The sequence below is a fragment of the Dendrobium catenatum genome, unplaced genomic scaffold (genome assembly GCF_001605985.2).
Source record: "Dendrobium catenatum unplaced genomic scaffold, ASM160598v2 fragScaff_scaffold_84, whole genome shotgun sequence".
In the NCBI taxonomy this organism is placed as follows: domain Eukaryota; kingdom Viridiplantae; phylum Streptophyta; class Magnoliopsida; order Asparagales; family Orchidaceae; genus Dendrobium; species Dendrobium catenatum.
Window position 1 is genome coordinate 31,912 of NW_021318546.1, and position 25,490 is coordinate 57,401.

Genomic DNA, 25,490 nt, shown 5'->3' on the forward strand with positions numbered 1-25,490 from the left:
TCCAAGCAAAACCTAAATTACCGGTCAATGCTGCACCAACGAAGTGAAAAATCATGACTGCTAAGTTGCTTGGACGATTGCTGCAGCTACCAACCGCGGCCTCCGCTCTGCTCGCTCCTGCGAAGATCCTCCCCGCTGCGTACACTGCAGTGGGCTCTCTGCATCCGGATCAACATGGGCGGATCTCTTTCCGGCGACATTTTTTCGATCTCCACAAGGTTTCACCGTACTATTCATCTCATGAATATCCTTAGGAATTTAGGGCCTGAGTATCTAATGCTGCGAATTGGTGTTATTTTTCTAGATGGTTGACAAGGAAGCCATAAAAAGGGAGAAGGATAGGCTGTAAGTTATTTTGATTCATTTAGTGCTGATGTTGGGATCAATAAAATTGTTGCCGAAGTAAATTTTAATCATTCTTGTAATTTAATGCGTTGTAGTCTTGCCATGCTGAACTGTAAAAGAAATCTATTTCATATTTGAAGTTTTGTTTGGTGTCATTACACTTGATAAAGCAACATTTTCCAGAAAGATTAGTGGTGATTTTGGTAAAAAAAAGAATTAAATGGCGATTTTGACCATTCTTTATTTGTCATTTATTTTAGACATCAAACAGTCTTATTTCAAAATTTTTGTTAGAATTAATATACATCTTGATGACATCAAAATAGGACATGAATGTTACTTATGAGATTGTTATTTTACCATTTTAGCAACTCAAACATCCGAGGTAATTAAATGACAATATTATTTAAAGAGTAATACTAGCCTCCAACGATAGAATCTCTAAGATTTTGGAATTTAATGTATCCTTCCATTTACTTAATTCGAAGCTTACTTGGCCAATATTAAATGGGAAGATATTACATGCATGTTCATATGACCCACTATACAAGAAAATGCACTTCATATATATATATATATACATTTGTTTGAGGAGTATAGCTTTTTCTTGTTTAAATAAGACAACATAACCAGCACACTATATTTAATAGACAATATTGTTAATTGAATATTTGAATGTTACTATCATCTATATAACATTGAAATCTAGACACTTTGAACAAAACATCTCCCTTAACAAGAAATAATTTCATTTTAATTTTTTATTATCACAATTCACAATTGCAAAAGATGTCTTAATTTTATTTGTTCTATCTCTCTTGACCTTTACGACATATGATTATACTTATGCAAGATTTCCGGTTTCCATACTTCCTTACCCACCCCTGGTAGTTCGTTAAAGAATGCATCAAACTGCATAGGCTTTTCAAGCCATAACTTGTAATAGTAAGGTTTTATATGGTTTTGCTTTGTTGTAGTGCTTACAAGTCAAGCAATGATTTACAATTACCTAAACACAAGATTTTATACCATAAGTTTTGTTTAAGCTATAAACTTTTGTTAAAGCAGTTTCTCTCATTTGACACAGGGACTAATGCTGAATACACCTAAAAGTTAATGTTATCTCTTTCCTTACTATTTGTTTTATTTTCTATCATGCTCTTACTTTATGCTCCAATCCTCATAACTTCACTTATTATATTTATACGTATTTCAACCGAAAGTAAATAACAGTAAAAGTTTGAGGATGAAGGAATCATCTCATGCTTATCATGTCATTCTGGTTTGATAAAAAAATTGCAGTGTTGCATTTATTTTTAGCAATTTATGGATTGCTATATTAATAAACCTTGTTTTGCTATGTTGCAGAAAAGATGAATTAAGTAGAGGATATTTTGCAGACTTTTCAGAAATCCATAAAAACAGTGGCAAGGTGTGAGAACTTCTTATCATGGTATGATTTTTTTTTCCATTGCTCATCGAGAATGGTATTTTTCACGAGTATCTTCATTTTTGAATGATACAAACAAATGCAGATTGCTCCAGCAAACAAAACTCTCATTGCTTCCATGGCAGCTGCCATGTTTCCTGATATTGTGGTATATTTTTCGGATGGGAGGAGGCTAAAGCTGCCTTTATCTGATCAGAATGTGAATAATCATAGCACTGAGATCATTCCTTCTGCCACCTTATTATGCCTTTCCTTTCGAGCAAGCTCCCAGGTGATCATTATTTTTTAGCATGCCTTGATAAGTTATGCTAATGGTTGCATTTTGAAACCGTTGGGTTATAATAGAGACAAGAACTTGCCGCTATGACATCTATGTAATGGCATTACCTTCTCTGTCAGTGTTATTGTGTAAGTGATAAGATTCTTAGCATCCAAGAAGGAAGTGCACCTTTATAGTAGGTATAAATTCCAAAAGAAGAAGAGGAGGAGAAGAGAAATCAGAAAATTTTCATTATGTAAGCAATTCCTTACAATAAGAGGGTATTTAAACTAATTTGGATAGATCAGTTTGCCAATAAAGAATCGTTCTATAAAACTAAATACTAAAATATGATAAAAGAAAAAAAAAATAGTGCTTGCTAGATGAACCGCGTGTGTAGACCTAATGGCCTAAAACATGTTTTTTGGGCTTTCATTGTAGAAGGGCTTCTGTCATTTATGGATTATATTGTCAATGTGGAATGAATTTGGTTCCTTTTTCTTTGATAGATTTTTGTATTGGTAGCTTATTCTGCCATAATTGTTGGCTAAGTTTCACACTGTTTTTGTACATTTTCGGGATCCAATAAAATGTGTTGATGTCTAACACTCCCGTTACCATGAACAATAATCTTGTCCTCAAGGATGAGAGAAGGAAAATGCGAAGAGTGCTGAAAACTTTTCTCATATGACATCATCTGTAAATTTAGTTTCCATTGTAACAGTACCTGATAGTGAGGATGACTATGAAGTTGTATAATGTGAGAGGCTAAAATTTCATAATTTATATGAAGTTGTTGATTGTTTTAACTAAAATTAGGTTATGGGGAAAGGGTTAATGAATGAGCTCCTTTAAATGGTTTAAGAAGTGAAATATGGAAAACATGTCTAGATGATTTGGTTTCTTGACAATTAAGACATTTGCTAACAAAGTCAGTGTCATCTTTTTGAAGGGCAGGCTAAAAAAACTTGAAATTCTTTTGATGGTGTTATGAACACCTTAATGCCCTGTAAGAGAGATAGAATGAAATTTTGTGAGGATTTACTGTTTTAGAGGAGAATTTTAACTAATATAGATACAAACTTAATAATAAAGAATGTTGTCCCTAAATTGGTAATCTGTGTGATAAAGTTCACCCTTGAAGAGTTGATAATTGATAATCATTCTTGAACTGAAGAAAGAGAAGCTCCGTTATTTGCAGGAACAGACGAATTTTGAATTCCTCTTGCACGCGGGTTTTCTGGTTGGACCCGATGGCATCAGAGAGCCGTCGGCAACCTTCTGCCGGGGTCTCTTTCAACGTTCGGCCAATATCCGTTCCATCCTGGAATGGATCTCGACTGACTCCAGTATCGTCTCCTCTGGCCTTTGGGGATTCGAATGTTGATAGAGATGTTAAAATCAAGTTCAGAATTGAAAGACCTCTGGTGATTAAAGAGGGAGGACTGCCGAAGGATAAAGTTCAAATTGAAGATGTCGGTAAGGACAAGAAGGTTTTATTTGAAAGTTATGGAAAAAATCATTCTTTGATGGAAGAGGTAGGGATATCAAAAGGTTTTGCTAAACCTGAACTGGGCAATTCGTCTCTTTATTTGGTGAAAGAGGATTCTATTGGTAATTGCTCATTGAAAGTAAGGGAGAATGAAGCTATCATTGAAGATGGGTCTGAGAAGGAGAAACTCAATCTTGTTCCAAATGTGCAGAACATGGAGGCTGAGATAGGAGTTAATATAGTGTCTGTTATTCCGGAGCAGGAGTATTCCTGTTTTAAGCAGAGAACTTTTGAACTAAACAATGTTAGGAACTGTGAATCTGGTGAACTTGGGAATTGCAAATTGCCTGCTAACTGCTTGGAAAGCAATAAACAACAGTCTGGTAATGAACTTAAAAATGATTGGAGTATGAAAACAAACATCAGGGCAATTGATATAGATATGGGTGAAGGATTCATTGAAAATGGTTCAACAGTTAAACTGCATATAGGGAATGAGCTGGAGAACTCAAACAGACTTCAAAAAGCATTGGTGATTAAAATCTTCGGTGATAGCATTCCTTTCCATATCATTAGTATGGAGTTAAGGAGACAATGGGGAGTTTTTCGGAAGTTTCACTTGACCTTACTTGGTATGGGTTGGGTTCTCTGTGCATTTGAGAATCCAGATGTGATGGACAGGGTTTTCACCATGGGTCTGTGGTGTGTGAATGGGAGTATAGTGGGAATGGATAGATGGTCTCCATCATTCTCTCCTACTTCCTTCAAAGGTTTGACTGCACCTATATGAATCCGTATGCCGAATCTTCCACTACAAAGCTGGGATGACATCAACGTATGCAGAATTGCTTCCATGGTAGGCACTCCTTATTTGATAGATGGAAACATGTTTCAATGGGGTAGAAGTAAATTTGCAAGAGTTTGTGTCCGGGTAAAGTTTGATGAAAAACTTCCCTTGGGAGTTTGGGTTAAAGGGAGTTTGGGAAATTTTTTTCAATGCATTGAATATGAAAGACTTCCTAGATTCTGCTTTAATTGTGGGAAGTTAGGACACTTGAAAGAGAATTTCCCTGAAAGAGTTGCTCCCATTCAGTCTCAAGCTGTCAGTGAAAATCAGAAGGAAAATGTTGCTGTAGAAACTGACAAAAGGAAATCTCATGGAGATGCTGATGATGCTAGAGATGGCTATGGACCTTGGGTCCATGTGAACTATGGGAGGAAGAATTTAAAAAAGCCAGATTTTAAACTATTGGAAAATCAAATCAATAAGAGGAATGCTGTGAAGAATCCTGAAGATTAGGTTTTCATTGCTGCTGTAAGGAATGCTGAACTGCTGAAGAATAAAATTAATGCTATTGGGAATCCTGAGACAGTTGTTGTGAAAGAAGAAAAGTCTGCTGAAGTAGAAATACCCGAAGAAGCTGGAAGGTATCTTCAATCTCTGAAAGGAACCCAGATAGATGTGGATCAGTCCAGAAAAGGAGAAAAGAACATTGAATCAAATGTAAATTCAATCAATTTGGAAGATCATTCCAAGATTCCCTCAGGTATTGCTTCGTCTGGTGGTCTGAATGTTGGAATGTACTGCAAACAAGATGATATCTGCTTCTCTGATAACAAATATGAATTTTTAAACAATTTGTCCGAGGAAGGTGAGATGGTTATTGAATCTCCTATGAAGATCACTGAACAGGAAAAAGGAGGTGAGACAGTTTCAAAGTATGGTAAAAATATGAATTATTGAGGGAAATGTAAGGAATGGAAATATTGTTTCTAAAAAGAAAGGTGCAAAAGCAGTTGAAGAGCTTGGGTCCAATTACATCATAATCTAGAAATAGAAGATTGGAGGAGATTCAAGGAAGAAGGTGGGGAAATCTTTCCCTCTCACCCAAAAATGAGTTCAATAGTGTTTTGGAATTGTAGAGGATGCCAAGAAAAAGAAGGCTTCTCTATATCTCAAGGAGGTGGTGAAAGAATATGAGGTATTGTTCGTGGGTCTTTTGGAATCTAAGTTGACTAGTATTGATGGCAAAGATGTCAACTCTTTGATTGGTTCTTGTTGGGATCACTTTCATGTCCCTTCGGAAGGATTGTCTGGAGGTATTGTGGTAAGTTGGAGAAGCAGTTTGGCATCTTTCACTGTTCTAGAATTTTCTTCCCAATATATCATTGGAGATTTGGAAGTGGCTAACAAAAGCAAATGGAGAATTGCTACTATATACGACAACAAAGATGTTTACAGAAGAAGATATCTTTAGGAAAGGTTGGAAGCTTATGTTAATGTTGATTTTACTATTGTCTTAGGTGGGGAATTCAACTGTATACTTACCAAGGAGGACAAAAGGGGTGGAAGAAGATTCACCTTTTCTTTGGGTCCTAAAGAGATGAATACCTTTCTCACTTGCAATGACCTCCATGAGGTAAATTATGTTGGACCGAAATTTACTTAGTGTAATAACCAATCAGGCAATGACCAGATCCTAGGAAGGCTAGACAGATGCTTTGTGAATTCTTGGGCCATTAATTCTACTCATGGGTTAGTGGTAAAGCACCTTCCAAGAATAGCTTCAGATCACTGCCCCATTATGTTGAACATTTTTGGAATTGAAAATTCAGCTAAAAGAATTATTAAATTTGAAGAAATTTGGTCTGCATATCTAGCTTCGGTAGCTGTGGTGAGGAAGGCTTGGGACATGAAAACTAGAGGGAGCTTAGCCCAAGTACTCAATCAGAAAATGAAGAGGGCTTTGAAGTCTCTATTCTTTTAGAGTAGAGCAAAGTTGAAGGACTTGAATCAACAAAAAGAAAGGTTAAAGCAAGAAATTTTACAATTGCAACTAAAAGAAGCAGAAGATGGACTTCTATCAGTTGAAGACATTTGGTGTTTAAAGACCAAAATCAGTGAGCTTAATTCAACATTATTGCGCCTCAACACTTGGTGGAGGCAGTGCTCAAAAGTGAAATGGACGGCTGAAGGTGATAGCAATTCCAGATTTTTTCAATAATTTGCTAGTGCTAAAGGACCTCAAATTTTATATATAGCATAAAAGATGAACATGGATGTATTGTGGAGGATCAACATCAGATTGAGAATGTTTTGCTAACATTCTTCAAAGAAAAATGGGGAGAAAAAACATGCTCCTTGGACGGGTGGCCAAAACCGAGAAGAATGCTGGATGAGAAGGACATTGCATGCTTGAACAAAAGCTTTACTATTGAAGAAGTGGAAAAAGTGATAAAAGAATATGTGGTATTCATTGCTCCGGGGAATGATGGCATATCATACTCATTTTTCAAAAGCTATTCATTTTTCAAAAGCTATTGGTCTATTATCAAAGAGGATGTTTGGAATGCTTTGAACCAGTTTTTCACATCAGCCAATATGTGTGAGAGTTGGAAGGAAACTATCATTGTGCTGATCCCTAAAGTAAGTAATCCTTCATCACCTTCCAATTATAGACCTATAAGTTTGTGCAATACTACTTACAAGATAGCGGCCAAAGTTTTGTTGAATAGAATGTCTAGCATGATCGCAAAATTAATCTCTAATGAGCAAGTGGCCTTCTTAAAAGTTAGATCAATTTCAGATAACATTCATATAGCTCAAGAAATTTATCATAACTTCAGAACTTCTAAATCTTCAAATGGGTTTGTTTCATTCAAAATCGACATGGAGCAAGCATATGACTCCATGGGTTGGCCAGCTCTAAACAAATCTTTGGAGTGCTTTGGATTTCCTATTTTTTTCTCTAAGCTAATCATGGATTGTGTTATAAATCCATCTTTTTCTTTGATGATTAACGGGAATCAAACTGATGGGATAAAGGCCAAGTGTGGATTTCGGCAGGGATGTCCATTGTCACCGTTTCTATTCATTATTTGCTCTCAATTATTGTCTAATGCTCTCTTGGAAGGGGACTCAATTGGCATAAAAATCAGTATAAATGGCCCAAAGATCTCCCATTTGCTTTATGCGGATTACATAGTAATATTCTCAGATGCAAAGGTTAAAAGTGTCAAGAAGATCAAAGGCATTTTGAAAGATTTTTGTGGAAGGATTGGACAGAAAATTAATGAAAGCAAGTTTGTTATTTTATTTGGTAAAACGGTGAGAAGAAGGTAAAGGAAGGTTATTTCACACATCATGGGATTCAAATCAGTCAAAGAATTTTTGTGTCTTTGAGTTATGGTAGCTTTGAGAAGACTAGGGAAGATGGATTTCTAGTTTGTTATCGACAAAGTGCTAAAAATATTAAATACTTGGGGTACCAAGTTCATCTCATTGGCGGGGAAGATCACACTTGTCAAGTCGGTATTGCTCTCATTCCCATCTTTCCATTCTACTCATTCTTTGATTCCAATTAGTACTTTGAATGAAATTGATAAGCTGTGTAGAAATTTTATTTGAGGGAAGATGAATGGAGGTGTAGGACTTCATTATATGAGTTGGAATAATATTTGTAAACTTTTGGAGAATGGTGGCCGTGGGTTACACGCATGTTCTACCAAAATGGGACCTTTAAGAGAAAAGCTTGCATGGAAATATGTTCAAGATAAAGACTCTATGTTGTATAAATGTCTATATCCGAAATATGGCAAAATATGGGATCAAAATGCTGGAAGGAAATCTTGTTCGCCGGCTTGAAAATTAATCAAGGATGGAGGTAGTTGTCTTAAAAAGATAGTTAAATGAAAGATAACAAATGGGGAGTCAATTGATATCTTTAATGATATATGGATCATGGACAAGAGCCTTAACATGCGGCCAACATTTGTGGGGAACAAAGATTGTAATGTGGAAACTGTAAACGATATTATGGTGGAAGGAAGATGGAATGTTGCTGAGATGAAGAAATATTTTGGAGATGAGCTAATAGAGAGGATTTGCAAAGTTTAAATTTTTGCAAATCAGCAGGAAGATGAGCTGGAACTCATTTAAGGAGGATCGGGAAAGTCAATTTCAGCAATGGCTTGTTCGGCGGCAAAACAAAATTTTGAAGATTACAAATTTTGGAGGTGTTTGAAGAAAGCTAAGCTGAATGCAAGGGTGGAGACATTCTGGTGGAGGCTTCTAAACAATGCTCTACCAACCTTTAGTTTCTTATCATATAGAAGATTGCAACCAAATAGCTGGTGTCCAAGGGGATCCAATGAAGTAGAAGATACAAAGCATTTGACCGTGAGTTGTAAGAGACTGAATGAGGTTATTTTGCTTCTAAATCAATGGGGATTTATGATACCAATGGCTACCTTCTTTGAAGGTCGATGGAGTTGGATGAGGAGTATAAATCCTTTTATGTTAAACATCTTCTGCAACATTGTTTACTTTAACTGGAAAGGGAGGAATGAGCTAATCCATGGAAAAACTGAAAGATCTGCTGTTTATATAGCTTCTGAATCTGTCAATTATGTAGCTGTTAACAAATCTTCGAATGGAGCACTTCGGGAAGGTTGAATGCCAATCAGCACTTGCTGTTGGACAAAGCTTGGCACCCTCCTCCACCCGATTGGATCAAAGTAAATGTTGATGCAACATTGTTATCTTCTTACAAAGGAGGGATTGGTGGTGTATTCATAGATTACAAAGGGAGGTTCCTTTTTGCTTTTGGTAAAACATGTGAACATTGGGATAGTGCTTATTTGGAGCTTCTTGCTATATATATATATATATATATATATAGTTGAGAATTGATACTAAGAATATCTGGAAAATGAAGAGTTTCTTTATTTTAATTGATTAAAAAAAGAAAAAAATTGGTGATGAAAAAAGTAAGTAGAGAAGAATGACTTGTTGTGCTATCTTGGGGTACTCTTGATAAGGAATCAACAACTATATTATTTTTATCAGGTTTATATTCAATGGTAAAATTGAAACCTAAAAGGCTAAAAGCTTACTAGATAATATTACTGATCAGGGGTTTGAATAATTTGAGTTTGGAGTTCTCATAAGCTTTTATGGTCTATGTGAATAACAAATTTAGTGCCAAGGAGATTGAAGCCATTTACAAACTACTTTGGTTAAAACATATAACTCTTTTAGATAAGGGGAAGATTTGGAGAGTTTGATGCTTAGTTTCTTAATAAAAAAGGCTATACGGTTATTATTTTGCAATAAGACTGCTCCAATATCAATGTTTGACGCATTCGTTTCATTAATGAATGTTTTAGTGAAATCGGGTAAAGTTAACACTAGGGCTATTGTAATGGCAATTTTGAGATTGCAAAAGGAATTTGGGCTGATGTATCTCATTTGAGGGAATCTTCTTTTAAGAAGATTCGTTAGAGGAGCGGTAGTAGAAGCAGAACTTGAGATAAATGATTTTAGTGCGATGCAGTTATCAATTATTATATAAATATTTTGATGGTTAATAGAGTTGGTTAAGCGAAAACAACGAGGGTTGAATTGGATGGCTAAAGCTTTGAGGCTAATTTCAAAGTTGTGGATCAGGATTTTCATCATTGGTAGAAGAGGGGAGGAGGTTCTCGACAAAATCTTGATCATCTGTGCCAAGTGAAAATAAAACTTATTGGGAAAATGATGTTGAGGGCCAAATTTAGCATCACAATTGAAACAAAGACTTTTTTATAGTGAAATTGAATTTCAGTCAAGGAGAGTTTTTGGATTGGAAAATTTGGTTGCTTAGGGTTGTGGAGGGTTGATTGGAATTGAAGATTGGATGATGGGTTGGGATGGACTAGGGATTGGATTTATGACAGACTGCATCACTTCAATGTTTGTTTATTGTTGGTGGGAGGAATGAATTGTGCCAAGTGGATGATGCTGTAGAGAAGAAATCTTGGATTTTAGATTCATGACGCCTGGCTAATTCCATTGCTTCCAAAAGGCAAGTAGGTCGTGCAACTAAAAGTTCACGATGTAGTTCTTGTTTAAGTCAAAAAATGAATTATCTAATGACTGTAGATTCAGATAAATTCAGGACCCTTAAAGCAAGATTTTTCAAAGCAATTTGGTATTCCAGAATTGAATTTTGTTGAGTTAGTTTTGAAATGTATGTTAATATGCCAAAATGTTGTTCCAAAGATAACATATATTAGACCAAGAAAGAAATTGCCTTTTCGTATGTAACCTTTCGTTCCAAGTTGAAGCGATTCTAATTCGACGACAAGCAGGAGTGTTATGCAAATTAAAGTATTCTGTGTTTTAAAGATCCATGTTTCAATGTTGGATCCATTAAAGTATGGAAGTTCAATTTTCATTGATTTAAGGAAAACAAAATCTGCAGGGGATGGTAAGGGTAGTTGAGAAGGAATTTAACCGACGGAACCAAGAAAATGGCAAACGAAGAAGTTTCTTGATGAAGAAAAGGATGCGGTCATCCTGTGCACAAATTGTTAAGACGCTTGTCCAGTGAGTTCATGAAAGCATGAGATTATTCTAAGGATGTGCCAATGGAAGCAAATTGAACATCAGCTTGTTGGAGGGATTTTTGGATTTCGCCAAATTGTAATTTTTAATTATTTTGTGTTGAACATAGAGCTTCCACCAAGCTGCGTTCTTCATGTTGCTTTGATATTTGTGGATGATGGAAATTGCAAATATGAGATTCTTGATAATAAGAATCAGTACCTGGAACAAAAGAGAAAATGAACTAGTAGAAGATGTTTTTAAGAAAAGAGAAATTATCGGGAAAAACAAGCGGAGAACTTGATGCAATCTTGAAACGGAAGAAACGGAAAATTGCAAATAGTTGTCGTGGAGGGCATTGTTAGCCAAATCTGCTGCTTTTTGGGAGGCTGCAATTGGTTTTTTGTGTGGGTGTAGGGGCAGCTGGTGATGAGGTTTGAATCAGAAGGGCTGAAGCTTTTCCAACTGCAGTTCTTGAAGGAATAAAGTAGGTTGGCTGAAGAAAAGCTGCGGCTGGAATTGTTGGGCTGAAGGGAACAATCTGCAGGGGCTGAAAACTGAAGGGTGAACTGCAGGTAGGCCGCTTGTTTGACAAAAGAAGGTGAAGAGGGTCATGGAGCTGCTGCTTGTGGCCGAAGTAGAGAACTACATGTTGAAGAAATGCTTGCCGTGGCTTGCGATTAGTGCAATGAAATCACCATTTGATAAGCTTCTTGGCATCCAAGAAGGAAGGACACATTTAGAGTAGGTGTAGGCTCCAAAAGAAGAAGAGGAGAAAAAAAATCATAAATTATTCATTCCATAAGCAATTCCTTACAACAAAAGGGTATTTAAACTAATTTTGCTATACTGTTTGTACAGTAAATAACTGATATATGAAACAACATATTAAAATAGGATTAAAAAAATATATATATATATTAGTGCTTGCTAGATGAACCATGCATGTAGACCTAATGGCCTAAACCATGTTGTTTGGGCACCTTTGGCTGAAGAGGTGCTGCTGTCCTTTGCAGATCGCATTACTTATGTTGAATGAATTTATTTTCTTCTTTTTCTTTCATAGACTTTTATATTTGTAGGTCGCTCTGCCATGATTGTAAACCAAGTTTCATACTTTTTTTGTAGTGTTGGGATCAATAAATTGTGTTGATTTCTAATGGTATGACTTTTGTAATGATCCCTTTATAAAATATTATGGGTATAATGAAACCACAATTATCACCTTATTATCATTATCATGATTTCTAGTCTTACCTGTATGTGAAAACATGCATCACCATTTAGACATATATTTATATGCATATTCACATGAGTGTTATTAATTATGATGCATAATAAATCATTGAATGTGTCATTAATGGCAGTCAAAAAATTTTATTTATAAGATATTATCAAGGCTCCTTAAATATCAAAATTTACAAAAATATTGAACACTCATGTGAAAGAAATGAGGGGGATTATGATAGAAGGGGTGCTGATTTCGAAGTAAGGAGGGGAGAAAGTGAAGATGGGTATGAGTATAAGCATGGAAGGGAGGATCAAGACACTTGGGGAGGACCAAATACTTGGGGAAGGGGAGATTGTGGAGGAATCATGGAAAATGGTGGAGATCCGAAGGTCCGGGAGCTGAAGAGTCCCATTTTTGAAGGAGAGGATGCACATGGACGGACTTATAAGGTAGAGAGGTACTTCGGCGTTAATTGGTTGACGGAAGTGGAGAAATTGACGGCATCTTGCTTATGTTTGAAAGGGAAGGTGTTGGCTTGGTATCAATGGATAGATATGAGGAGGCCTATAAGGAGTTGGAGGGAGTTCAAGGAATGCTTATTGGAATGTATCCGAACCGGCATGGGAGCGGACTTGTATGAGAAGTTCTTTGCACTAGTACATGAAGGCTCAGTGGAAGATTATCACGAGAGATTTGAGCACCTTGCGAGTCGATTGGATCGACTATCGTAGACTATTATGTAGGGAAATTTCATGAATGAACTCAAATCAGAGATTAGGGTAGTAGTGAGGGTCATGAGGCCTCGTCACTTGGGAGAGTCTATGGAGCTGACACAACTGGTTGAGGATCAGAAGTACCAGGAGAGGGAGCTAGAGGCAACAATTCAGGAGGCTCTTATAGGATGACTACCACTCTCTTATCATCTAAGGGGCATGCATCAGGCAACATTTGGGAGACTCCAAGGAAAAAGCCAAAAGGAGGAAGTGGGGAGAAATTCAAAAGTAAGATAGAGAGGGAGATGCAAGAGAAGAGGACGAATGGACTATGCTTCAGATGTGATGAGAAATATACTCCAGGGCACAGATGCAGAGACCGGACTCTTCGGGTTCTCACCGTTTGTGATGACAAAAAAATCGAGGGATGTGGGAGTGAGACAGGGAGAGAGGTGGAGGACAAGCTGCATCTTGATGTGGTAGAGGTCTCTCTGAACTCAATGGTAGGATTTACTCTGAGTCATACCATGAAGGTGAAGGGAAAAATAACAGACAGAGAGGTGGTGGTGTTAATTGGTAGTGGGGCTACCCACAATTTCATCTACAATCAGGTCGTGGACCAATTAGGGGGTGACATTGGTGGATATAGGGTATTATGGAGTGATGATGGGTACAAGAAAGGTGGAGACGAACTAGGGGATATGTTAGGGGGTAGTGTTTACCATACAGGGGTTCAGGTGAGGGAGGATTTTCTCCCATTAGAGTTGGGGAAAACTGACATCATCTTGGGGGTGAAGTGGCTGCAGACCTTGGGGGACACCATGGTCAACTAGGGAGCATTGATGATGGAGCTAATGATGGTAGGGAAAAGGGTAGTGATCAGGGGAGATGCAGAGCTCTCCAAAGCCATGGTATCACTTAAAATCATGGTGAGGAGCATATAGGAGGTGTGGAAAGGTTATTTGGTAGAACTACGTAGGCTAGAGGGATCATATTGGAGGAGGGTGGGGACATTCCTCTTTTAGTATAGCCATTGATTCAGTAGTTCAGTGAGGTTTTTTAGCCATCCCAGGGATTTTTACCGCTAAGGGAACAAGAGCACGTTATCACCTTGAGGGAAGGTGTGTCACCCATCAATTTTAGGCCCTATCGCTATCCTCAATTTCAGAAGGATGAAATTGAGACGTTGATCAGAGAGATGCTGGAAGCAGAGATTATCAGGCTCAATGTGAATCGTTTTGCTAGCCTAGTGTTACTGGTTAAGAAAAAAGATGGGAGTTGGAGGTTCTACATGGACTACAGGGCGGTGAATAAGGAAACTGTGCCAGACAAGTTTCCTATCCCAGTGATAGATGAGTTAATGGATGAGCTGAGTGGGTAGTTATTTTCACCAAGATAGATATGAAGTCAGGGAACCATTAGATCAGAATGAAAAGGGATGATGCTCCTAAGACTGCTTTTAGAATTCATGAGGGACTATGAATTTCTAGTGATGCCTTTTGGCCTCACTAATACCCCACCATTTCCCAGTCCCTCATGAACAAGGATTTTCGACCCTATCTCAGGCGATTTGTGCTGTTATTTTTTGATGATATTCTAGTTTATAGCAGGTCACATGGGGAGCATTGAGAGCACTTGAGGAAGGTTTTAGAGTTGTTACAACACTTCATGCTACGTGTCGGAGACACCTCAACTGTGGGCCAAGTGGTTAGCATCGGTAGAGTACTGATACAATACTTCATATCATTCGACCTCTCAGATGACCTCATATCTGAGTTTATATAGACAGATAGGATCTTGGAGAATGCACTATAGGAGGATTTTTGGTGGGATGGAGAAGAGAAGATTTGATGGATAACGTTATGTTTTAATATGTGGTCGCATATGACCATGCAATAATGAACACACGCTTGAGAAAATGAGAAGGCACTTAGTTACTTTTAAAAGTTGAGCTTTATACCAATAATATTTATCCTCTAATAGAGTAAAAGAAGAATCTTCTTGCAAATATTCTAAATGCATAAAAAAGTGATCAAAAGAAATAATTATCTTACTTAAGATGTTATAATTTGAAATATGTTTTGTTGTTAAATTTCTATTATATGTTTATTAGAGAGATGAGTTTGAATTTTATAATTGAAATTAATGCTGTATAAGATGACTAGCTCCATTAAAAATATAGCTGTATAAGTTTTAGTTGAGTATAAAGCTATATCATATTTATGAAAACAGGGTGAGGGAATGGTAAAACAAACAATTTTAAACTAAAGGAAATGCCCATTTTAAAAGTGGGAAAATTTAAATTGATGATCATTTGTCAACTGGCTTTTTTTATATCTTAAAGCACTGAGAATCCCCAAAAGTATGTATCCTGAATTTATTCCTTTTTTTTTTTAACAGAGGATGGCTGAATCATGGAGTGCGCCTTTCCTAGAAACCTTGGATGCTTCAACCAACGTACAGGTTTATGAGGTGCTTGCAAAAGTGTTTGGTTCTTTGCAGATGTAGATTGTTCTTATAGTTTTGCAGACTATTATTACTTTTAATTACCAATGAAATTCAAATGAATACAGCTGGCAGTGAACAAAGCATCAAATTATTTTAGTTAAAGATATGCTCTCAATAAGAATTACTCAACCATCATCTGTTTCTAAAAGTAGACCATGCTGATGAATCTGAAATGTCACGAATATCCATAAAAGAGTCCCTATGTTTTGCAATTCAGGTTAAGAGAAAAAGATGGAAAATTCATCTACATGGCCACGAAAAAAAATTGACATTCAGGTGCAACTAAAAGTTGTAAGAGAGTCAACGCTATATATATATATATATATATATATATATATTTATATGATTATATTGAACAGATAATTATAAAATAATTATCATCATTTAATACCATAAAAATATTTCTAGTAGCATGCACACACATACATTCACACATATATTTATTTATTTGTATACATACACACATTTACTCAAGATTTGTGGGACTCTAGCAAAGTTAGAGTCGTCTTTCTAACTTTAATTTTTCTATATTTTATTCATATTTTGCTTTACATGTTTGCTTTTTTTAACTTCCCTCCAAAAATTTGACCATTGTGATTGGTGAAAATAAGATTATATTTATCAAAAGAAAATTTTAGGGGCTATACATCTCATGTTGTTTGAATGGAAGAAACTACCCAAAGCCGTCTAAGATTGTGAAGACCTTTTTGAAAGTGAAGGAAAAAAATCAACAAATTTGTTGATCCTCCTCCAGGTTTGAAGGGCCCAAAGTGTTCACTATGAGCAAACTCCGTGAGCATTAAATACCATGATGGACCATACATTTTCCATGGTTTTAAAAACTATATTGGGAATTGAGGTGATTTTCTCAATTTAATTGAAAATAAAGTTTCGATTTGAATTGATGTGCAGCCTTCAAATTAAAAACACAAGTAAAAAAATTATAAAAATTAAAAACACGCAAAATTCATTAAAAACTTTTTTTTTTTTATAAAAGACACATTATAAGAAAGTACTAAAACATAGAAAAATTGAATAGAAGTTTCTAGCATAGAAAACATAAAAGGTAATAACCTAGGATAGAAGTAGATTCTAAAGTCTTTTATGTCATTAAAATCAATATCATTATTTTCATCATCGCTAGTAGTATCATTTAAAGAATCATCGTGTTATCTAATAGCTTTATTGTCCTTATCATACATGTGAGTCATCCCATTCTTCTTCCTCATCCAATGCTATCGCTTTCTACTTTCTTTCCTCAATTGTCAATATTATTATAATAACTTTGTAAGTACACTCTTACTAAGGAAATATTAAATAACAAATGGTCATAGTAAATATGCTTTAGCGACCTTTAGATGTATTTGACGTTTGTTCTCGTTTCTGTTTGGCGGATTTTGATGAAATTCCACTAACTTTCAATTGGGTATCACTAATGCCAAACATTCTATTTTTTTGTGATGAATTCTTCAAGTTGTCTATCATCCTTCTAAAAATCTTATATATAATATCATAACACTCTTTTCATATATTTATACATTAATTTTAACCTTTGTGCATTCAAATAAACTATCATAAAATTGAAATAGAAGATTTAGAAATAATACTGTGGTAATCTCGATTCTGAAACATTAAATGTGTCTTTTAGGATATTCATCTACTTAAGAAGGGTATAAATGTTATCATCGGACTTGAAAAAAATTCTTCATTTTGAAGATGCACTTTTGATGAAAAATAAAGTCTGTTCAGTCAAATTTATCTTTAGGGGAGGAACAAACTTCTGGCTGAAAAAAATAGATAAACTTAATATTTTCCTCTTAATTATATAAATGCAAGAACATTGCATTACTCTTATCTCTAATCCCCGTGAAGTGTTTAGAAGGAGGTTAAAGCTTATCCAAAGTATCCATCAAGCTTAAGACTCAAAGCTTTTATCATGTTATTCTAATAATAATGATCAACTCATTATCATATATTCTCCTCTTTACCCCATAACTCAATATACATCCTTTTAAAATTTTTCTTAAACACAAAATCTTCTTTACGGGCATTATCTCTAGCACCAATCAAATTCCACAATTCCTATTTGAGTCATTAGAAAATAAGAATTAAAAAGAGGAAATAAAAAACAAATGAATCCCATATAAATAAATTACATTTGGGAGATCATTGGGCTATAAAAAAAGGTATAAGAAGCAAATAAATTTTCTTATTAAAATATAAAGGATGGAAGCCTGGAATGCTAGAAAACAATGTTAGTAGTTAAAGGAAAATTTCCATTCTATGGAGTAGACTACCAAGAAATCATTACTCTTGTTGCCTAACTGAATATAATTCGCATCTTAATTTTTTTTTGCTACTAAGCTTGGATGGTCTATACAATTATATAATATTAAGAATCCTTGATTACATGTGGATATTAAAGAAGTTTATATGGATCTTTCATTAGAATACAAAATTTCTTTCATAGAAAATTAGGTGTGTAGATAAAAAATGGCATTATATGGTCTTAAATAATCCCTAAGCTTAAGGTTTGGTAGATTTATAAAAGTACTATATAGAGTTGGATATAAATTAAGCTAAAGAGGTCTTTCACTCTTTATAAAATGTTTCACTATAAAAAAAATTAATTTTAATTGTGTATGCTGATGATATAATTATTTTAGGTAATGATAGTAGAAAAATAAATTATTGAGTGGTCACTGTCTTTCCTAGAAAAGGAATGCAGAGTAAAATGAAATATAGTGTAAAAAATGCAATATATTTAAAATGTTTTGAGCAATTTGGATGAGTGTAAAATAAATACAGATAATTATTTAATATTTGCCTTTAGGAGGATGCCTTTTGGATTATGTAATGCCCTGTTACTTTTCAGAAGTATATGATATCAGTTTTTTAGATTTAATTCAGTAGAGCATTGAGATCTTCATGAATGACTTCTGTCTTTTTGATACCTCTTTTGATTTGTCTAGAGTATTTATCAGTTATTGTAAAAAGATGTGAAGGATCAAATTTGTTATTAAATTAGGAGAAATATCAATTCATGATTGCAAAAAGCATAGTGCTATGACATAAAATTTCAGAGAGGTTTATAAGTGGATAGGCCAAAGTTCAAGTAATAGAAAATCTGCTATTTCTCACTCCTGTTAAGGGAATTAGAACCTTTTTTAAAAAATGTTGGATACTACCAAAAATTTATTAGGAATTTTGCAAAAATAACTAAGCCTTTATATCATTTTTTTGAAAAAGATGTTCCTTTTGAATTTAATGATGAATGTCTTAATAATTTAAATATTTTAAAACCATATTTAAATATTGCACTTGTTATTGTTGTACATAATTGGACATTGCATTTTTAAAATATTATGTGATGTTAGTGATTATATTGTAGAAGCTGTTTTAGGGTAAAGAATAGATAGACAATTACATTTTATATACTATGTTAGCAAGACTTTGAATGCAGTTTAAGTTAATTATACCACCATAGAAAAAGAATTGTTAGATATAGTCTTTTCGTTTGATATGTTTAGGCCTTAATTGATTGACACCAAAATTATTGTGTATGCGGACCATTCTGCCATCAATAATCTAGTGACAAAGAATAATGTCAATCTTAGATTGGTGAGGTGAATTCTCTTGTTACAAGAATTTGATGTGTAAATTTAAGGCAATAAAGAAACAAAGAATCATGTAGCTGATCATTTGTTTAGACTATAATTGAAAAAATTTTCATATAGTAAGTGTGAGATAAATGAATATTTTCTAGATGAACATTTGCTTGTATTGCATTCATTGTGTGTCTTGGTGTGCTGACATTGTGAACTACATTATGAGTGGAGTGATCCCATTTGATATGTCATACACGAAAAGGCGCAATTTTATGCATGATGCCAAATTATTTTTTTGAGATGGGCCATATTTGTTTAAAAAATATAAAGATCAAATCATTAGTAAATGTGTCCTAGAAAAAGAGATTAAACCCATCATTAGGCAGTGTCATGCTTTAGAATAAGAAGGGCATTTTTGAGAATTTAAAATTGCTTCTAAGATCCAACAATTTGGAATCTATTGGCCTACCTTATTTAACAATGTAAATTTTTATATTAGGAGGTATGATAGGTGTTAAATGGCATGTAATATTTCAAGGAGAAATTAAATGCCATTGATTTTTATGTTGGAAGAACTTTGATGTTTGGGAACTAGATTTCATGGGTCCTTTTGTTGAATCTTTTGGTAATAAATATATTTTGATAGCAGTTAACTATATCTCCAAATAGATTGAAGGAGTAACAACACCTAAAAATAATTCATAGGATGTGATACATTTTTTAAAGAAAAATATTTTTTCTAGATTTGTAGTACCTATGATAATTGTTAGTGATGAGGGGAGCCAATTATGCAATAGGAGAGTGGAGACTTTAAATTTGAAATATAGAGTCAAAATATAGAATTACAACTGCTTATCATCCCAAATTAGTGGTCAAACTGAAAAAAGTAATAGGGAGATATAGAGGATTTAAAGAAGGCTATAAGTTAAAATATAAGGGATCGTGGTTTGAGATGGATGATGTACTTCATGCTTATAGGACTGCATTGAAGATCCCAATTGAAATATCTCCCTGCATGTTGATCTTTGAAAAAAATATATCACTTACCCTTAGAGTTAGAACATAAGGCCTATTGGGCAGTAAAAGAATTAAACTATGATCTTAAGGATGTTGAGGATAAAAGGTTGATACAATTAAATGAGTTGGAGAAATTTAGAAATGTTACTTATGAAAATGTCAAGTTGCATAAAGAGCAAATTAAATAGTGGCATGATCGTAAGCTCTTTAGGAAAGAATTTGAACATGGACAGGAAGTGCTTTTGTATAATTCAAGAATGAATTATTTTATGGAAATTTAAAAGTCCAGGTCGTCAGGACCATTCACTGTTGCTAAAATGTATCTTTATGGAGCTATAAACATTAGGTATAAAAAGGCCAACTAAATATTCAATGTCAATGGCCAAAAGATTAAAACCTTAAGAGGGCACAAAGATTGCCTTAGGATCTCGGCGGAGTTGGCTCATCCACATAGTCTGGCTGAAGATCATAAACTTAGTGCTCATTATGAGGTAACCCATATTTGTATTGTGTTTGTATGATATGTGCATCTTAATTAAGAGTGTGATTAGAGTGTGCTTAGGTCATATGTGATATTTGCATGTTGATTCATGGTTGCTATACATAGGTATGAATTAGAATTTGTTTGCTTGAATGTGATGAAATGATGTGTGAATGATGTTTATATTTGTGATTTGAAGCTGGTTTGGTTATGTATGATTTGTGCTCTATTGATGATGTCAAATATGTTGTAAACTTTGCCTTGTTTTTGAACATGTATGGAAAAATCATCTCAGGCGTCATAGCTCTGAGTCCCTATTTTACTATGAAAAGACCTCACTTCATAATTTTGTGCAGGAGAATTTACTTACTACAAAATTGAAGAAAAAAGCTCAATGCCGGACTTTGGAGCACCGTGACATTTAACCCTAAATTTGACTAAAAGTTAGAGAGCAAGGCCTTGTAACGGAGGAAAGTACCGAAGCGCCAAATCGCTTGAGCATCATGCTGCAACAATTTATTCGGTTATTATAGTGAAAAGACACATCAATTCAGTTAGAGCGCCATAGCGGTGGACTCTATGAATACCTCAACATTAGTTTAATTCAATAATGCCACAACACCACCACTAGCGGAGCAGTGACACCAAAATCAATTATGCGTGTTAGATATAAATAATTTTGCTGAAATTTTTTTTGGGAGTAAGGGAGGGGGGGTGGGGGTTGAGGCCATTTGTTCATTTGCAATCAGTCTTGGGAGTGATCTTGAGGGAGGGAGAGAGTGAGTGCATTTTATGGAAGTCAAATTTAGAGTCTAGGAGAGTATGTATTCATGTTGTTAAGAACTTCATGGTCATATCTATCTTTTTCTTTCATCTTGCACTTTTATTTATTATTGCAATGAATTGTGTCTTGCTTATCTTAATTTTCATGGCTGGCTAAAATCATTTCCCTTCACTTATGATGTGTTAGAAGTCATGTTTGCAAAAGAATAGTTCTTTGTTATACGCATCAATGCTCTATTGTTTTTAAATCCTTCATACTTAATTTAGTTTGTGTAAAGGCCTTGCATGAATTTAAAATTTAGTGTGATCTGCATCCTCAACAGAGTGGTGGAATAATGAGGTGATTCAAAGTTGAATTCTTCCATGCATAGACATATGGTGGCTAGAGGTTTGGGATCATAAGGAGATATAATCACTGTAGTTAAGTGCAAATTTAGCCAAACACTCCAATGAGATTGAAAATGACGAGAGATATTTATGCTCTGTTTCACAACAACATAATAAGAGACCTATCTTTTACATTCATGAGTTTTTAACTATTATAGGTTCATAATCCCTTAAACATAGAGTTTTTTCTAAAAAAACTTAGCTGATATCTTTCATTAGCTCACTATTTGATTTTAATGATAATATGAATTAAGCAATTCTAAGGAGCAGCATTAGAGTGATCTAGAGGTTATCCTCATCCTCGTGAGAGTGATACTTCATTTTTTATGCGACACGTGCACTTGTGTAGATCTAGTGATAACTCATAGTTGATACAGAATGCTAGGGTTAACAACAATTGAGTCATCAAAAAGTTGCATAAAAATATGAGTAGGTAGGAGAAGAAGAGTGATTAGATTATCATCATTATTGGCCTTATCCCAACTATTTAGGGTTGGCATTTCAAATCTTCATTTATATTTTCTTATTGTTGAGTGATTTATGAGATGTTAAACATATCCTTCACCATTCATTTTCAACAACTTCATCCATATAATTGAGTACCATTTGTTTTTGCTAATCCTCTAGTATTAATTTTATCAACTTTGTCTTGTTGGCACATTTTTTACCCTTGGTTTCATGTATCGATCACTCACAAATATATTCTTGATCATTTTATCTTTAATAGATGTTACTCTCATCCTTTTCTCTAATATAATTTTTTTTTTTAAATTTATCCTTCATAGTTTTCTCCTACATCCATTTTAACATTTACATTTCTGGCACAATCAGCTTAGATAGGAATGTTGTCTTTACAACTCAATATTTTAATCAAAACAACAATGCCAACCTAAGTGCATTTTCATAAAATTTATGTTTAATTCTCCATGCTACTCCCTCTCAAAACTCTTGCGACACTACTCCGTCTTAGCTATTAAACTTAAATTTTGAAAGGTATCGCCCATCTATATCTATATTTTTCTCTTTAACATATCAATGATACTTAAATCTCTATACATATAAATATCATCTTATCTTTTAAAAATAATTAATCATAAATGTTAACATTATACCCATTACATATTATATACTCGATCATTATTCTACTAATTCTATTGTCTCCATATTTTAAATATTTTACCCATTGTTTTAATTTTTTATTGATTTCATTGAATGCCTCATCAATTAGAACTATATCATTTGCAAAGTTGTATATACAAGCTGGGCACCACATTTTGAATATCTATTGTATACATACTCGTAACTAATACAAATGATATAAATTCAATGTTGATTCCTGATGGACACCTAACATATCTTGAAATTGTAAGGCCATTTCAAAATTATTTCTTATACTAGTCAATACTTCATCATACCTATCCTTAATAGTATCAATATATCTTTGAACATATTCTACCCAAAGCATATTAAATAAGTTCTCGTGGCCTTGATCACATGCCTTCTATTGAGATTAATAAAATATATATGGTCATGCTTTTTATTTATATAATTTTTCATTTATTAATATTGCATAAAAATTATTTCCATGTTTGATCTTCCTGGCATGTAACTAAATTAGTTCTCTAAATTGATGTAATTTTCTTAAGCCTATGTTTTATTATTTGCTCCTATAAATTCATTGTATAACTATTAAGTTTACTTTGTTTATATTTAACACATCTTTGTATGTTACCTTTGTTCTTAAATATTATACCAAAATAATTTTTTCCATTCATTTATCTCTCTTTAATTTTAAAAATTTAATGAAAAAATTTGCTACTCTTCATAGTGGACCTAAACCTTACTATTGTGAGTATATTTTTCCTATCCAACTTTATTTTATTTTATGTGAAATAGTTTCTTATTCTAGTCATTATGCTCTTCTAAAATAATTTCATCCTTCGATATCTATTAATTCTTCTATGTAAATATTCTTTGATCTCTTTATCTTTAATCAAGGCCCTAATATCTCCTCTTCCCTGAAGATGGCCATGTATGAAAAATGTTAACAAGATAAGATCAGCAAAAAATTTTCAAAATAGGCTTTTGCAAATTAATTTTGGACTCTCATGTGACTACTAATATGATGATCCTAACGATGATGGGAATTACAATTTGTGATGATTACTTGGAAGGGTGGTTAGAGACTTCTTCATGCTAATTTACCATATGATTTACATTGGCAGTATTTGTAGAATGATATATTACTTTTTCTGAGCAATTCAAATTTAAATTAGATTAGGGTTTTTCTGTTCGATATTTTGGCTATTTGAAAATTTTATCCCTACAACACTTGAGCTTGTACTTGATTTTTGGTTCAAAGATTTGAATTACCGCAAAAAATTCTAAAATTTGTACGAAATAATAATTGCATAAGCGTTTGTCATTTCTCTGAATGTTGTTTCTTATAATGAACCTGCGGTGGGGTGTATCAGCAGCAGCACGAAATTCCTGATATTCTATAGTTAGTTTTCTTTGATTTTTATTTTAGGTGTCCTTTATAGAGTCTTGGTTATTATCGTTGAATCCAATGAAGAACTTATTCCTCAAAATTGCGAGAAGTTCTAGTTATCCTCTGCGAAGAATTGCATATTCTTTTGGAGACCACTATGATTTAAGGAAGGAGCTTCAAATTCTAAATCTTCTCACCGGGTAATGTTATTTTCTTACCCAGCTTTTTTTTTCTCCCATGAGGAGAGAGTGTTTTCTGAAGCATGCAAATTTTACTGAATTGCAGGTATATATTTCTCCTTGATAGACATGGAAGAATTAGGTGGCAAGGTTTTGGCTTCGCAACAACAGAAGAAGTTTCATCCCTCTTATCATGCGCCACCCTTCTTTTGGAGGAGTAGCAGTTTTTTACATTTCGACTCTTTTTAATGGTAATTTTTTGGTGCAACATGTCATGCTTTTTGTTCTTTTAAAGATATGCAAGAGTTTTCGTAATAAAGATAAATGCGTTAGGGCTTTGATTGTCAATTTCTTTAAGCCCTCTGAAAATCTGGAGAATTGTCTATTTAAATTTATTTCTGTAGTCTCTGTGGGGATGTTGTTGGCGATCTCTTTACATCTTTTTAAGTAAGTTTAGATTATTCTAAAGATAAGCTGGAATTTACTTGTTTATCTTTTGGTGTTTCCTTTGCTTGTTCATATTTTCTTACTACTTCCTCTAACTCTTTACCACTTCTAAACTTAATGGCTTTGAAATGCTTCTTCCCCTTCTCTTCATAATTAATTTTTGTTGCTAAACAAGATTCTTTGTTGTCTATTATTTAGGGAATTGACTAACTTTCCTAATTGATTTGATAAGTTCTTCATTGCAGCACTTTGACTTTAGAGTTCTTAAACTGAACAAAGATTAAAGAATTAACTTAAGGCATGGTTGCATTAGCATAAATGTCAGTTTGTATGTTACAGAGTATATGTTTTCCTTTTTCTTCAGTCTATTTATGTATTTGGTGTATGTTGACTTAGTGATCGTGAACACTTAAACAAGGGGGTTTAAAATTAAATGTTTAATTTTTCTGTAAATCTCATTATACGATCACGATCGCACTGTACGGCATGTTCAAATAGAAATTAATTAAAATTTTTAATTAAATGAGATTAATTAAATTTTGAGTATAACTAATCGCATTGTACGACCATCATATCGTACATAATGATAAACTATTTTTAGAAACTTGTCATGGAATCCTGATTACTTAAATCAGGCAAACTTGAATTTTGAAATTTGAACTAATTGTAATGTATGTACTAGTTCGTACTATATGATATTTAGTTAAGTTGCCTAATTTAATCATGAGGATTA

General features: G+C 34.0%; 1 protein-coding gene across 2 annotated transcripts; it reads left to right on the plus strand.

Annotated features, from left to right (window-relative positions):
- Window positions 1-24,778, plus strand: LOC110105428 (mitochondrial ATPase complex subunit ATP10). 2 transcript variants are annotated; one of them, XM_020834936.2, is made up of 7 exons: window positions 1-218; window positions 305-345; window positions 1,714-1,777; window positions 1,881-2,066; window positions 15,257-15,328; window positions 24,171-24,331; window positions 24,417-24,778. In XM_020834936.2, exons 1-7 carry the CDS (start codon window positions 54-56, stop codon window positions 24,529-24,531), a joined length of 804 nt encoding a protein of 267 aa, XP_020690595.1. In that variant the 5' UTR covers window positions 1-53; the 3' UTR covers window positions 24,532-24,778. The 2 variants fall into 2 exon arrangements, with proteins under 2 accessions (XP_020690595.1, XP_020690596.1); XM_020834937.2 differs by having other exon boundaries at window positions 15,257-15,319.
- Window positions 24,779-25,490: the final 712 nt, after the last annotated feature.

Coding starts and splice junctions, on each gene's coding strand:
- LOC110105428 (XM_020834936.2), top strand. CDS start 54: ATGACTGCTAAGTTGCTTGGACGATTGCTGCAGCTACCAACCGCGGCC. Junction 15,329..24,170: donor CCAACGTACAGGTTTATGAG/GTGCTTGCAAAA, acceptor TTTTTATTTTAG/GTGTCCTTTATAGAGTCTTG. Junction 24,332..24,416: donor ATTCTAAATCTTCTCACCGG/GTAATGTTATTT, acceptor ACTGAATTGCAG/GTATATATTTCTCCTTGATA.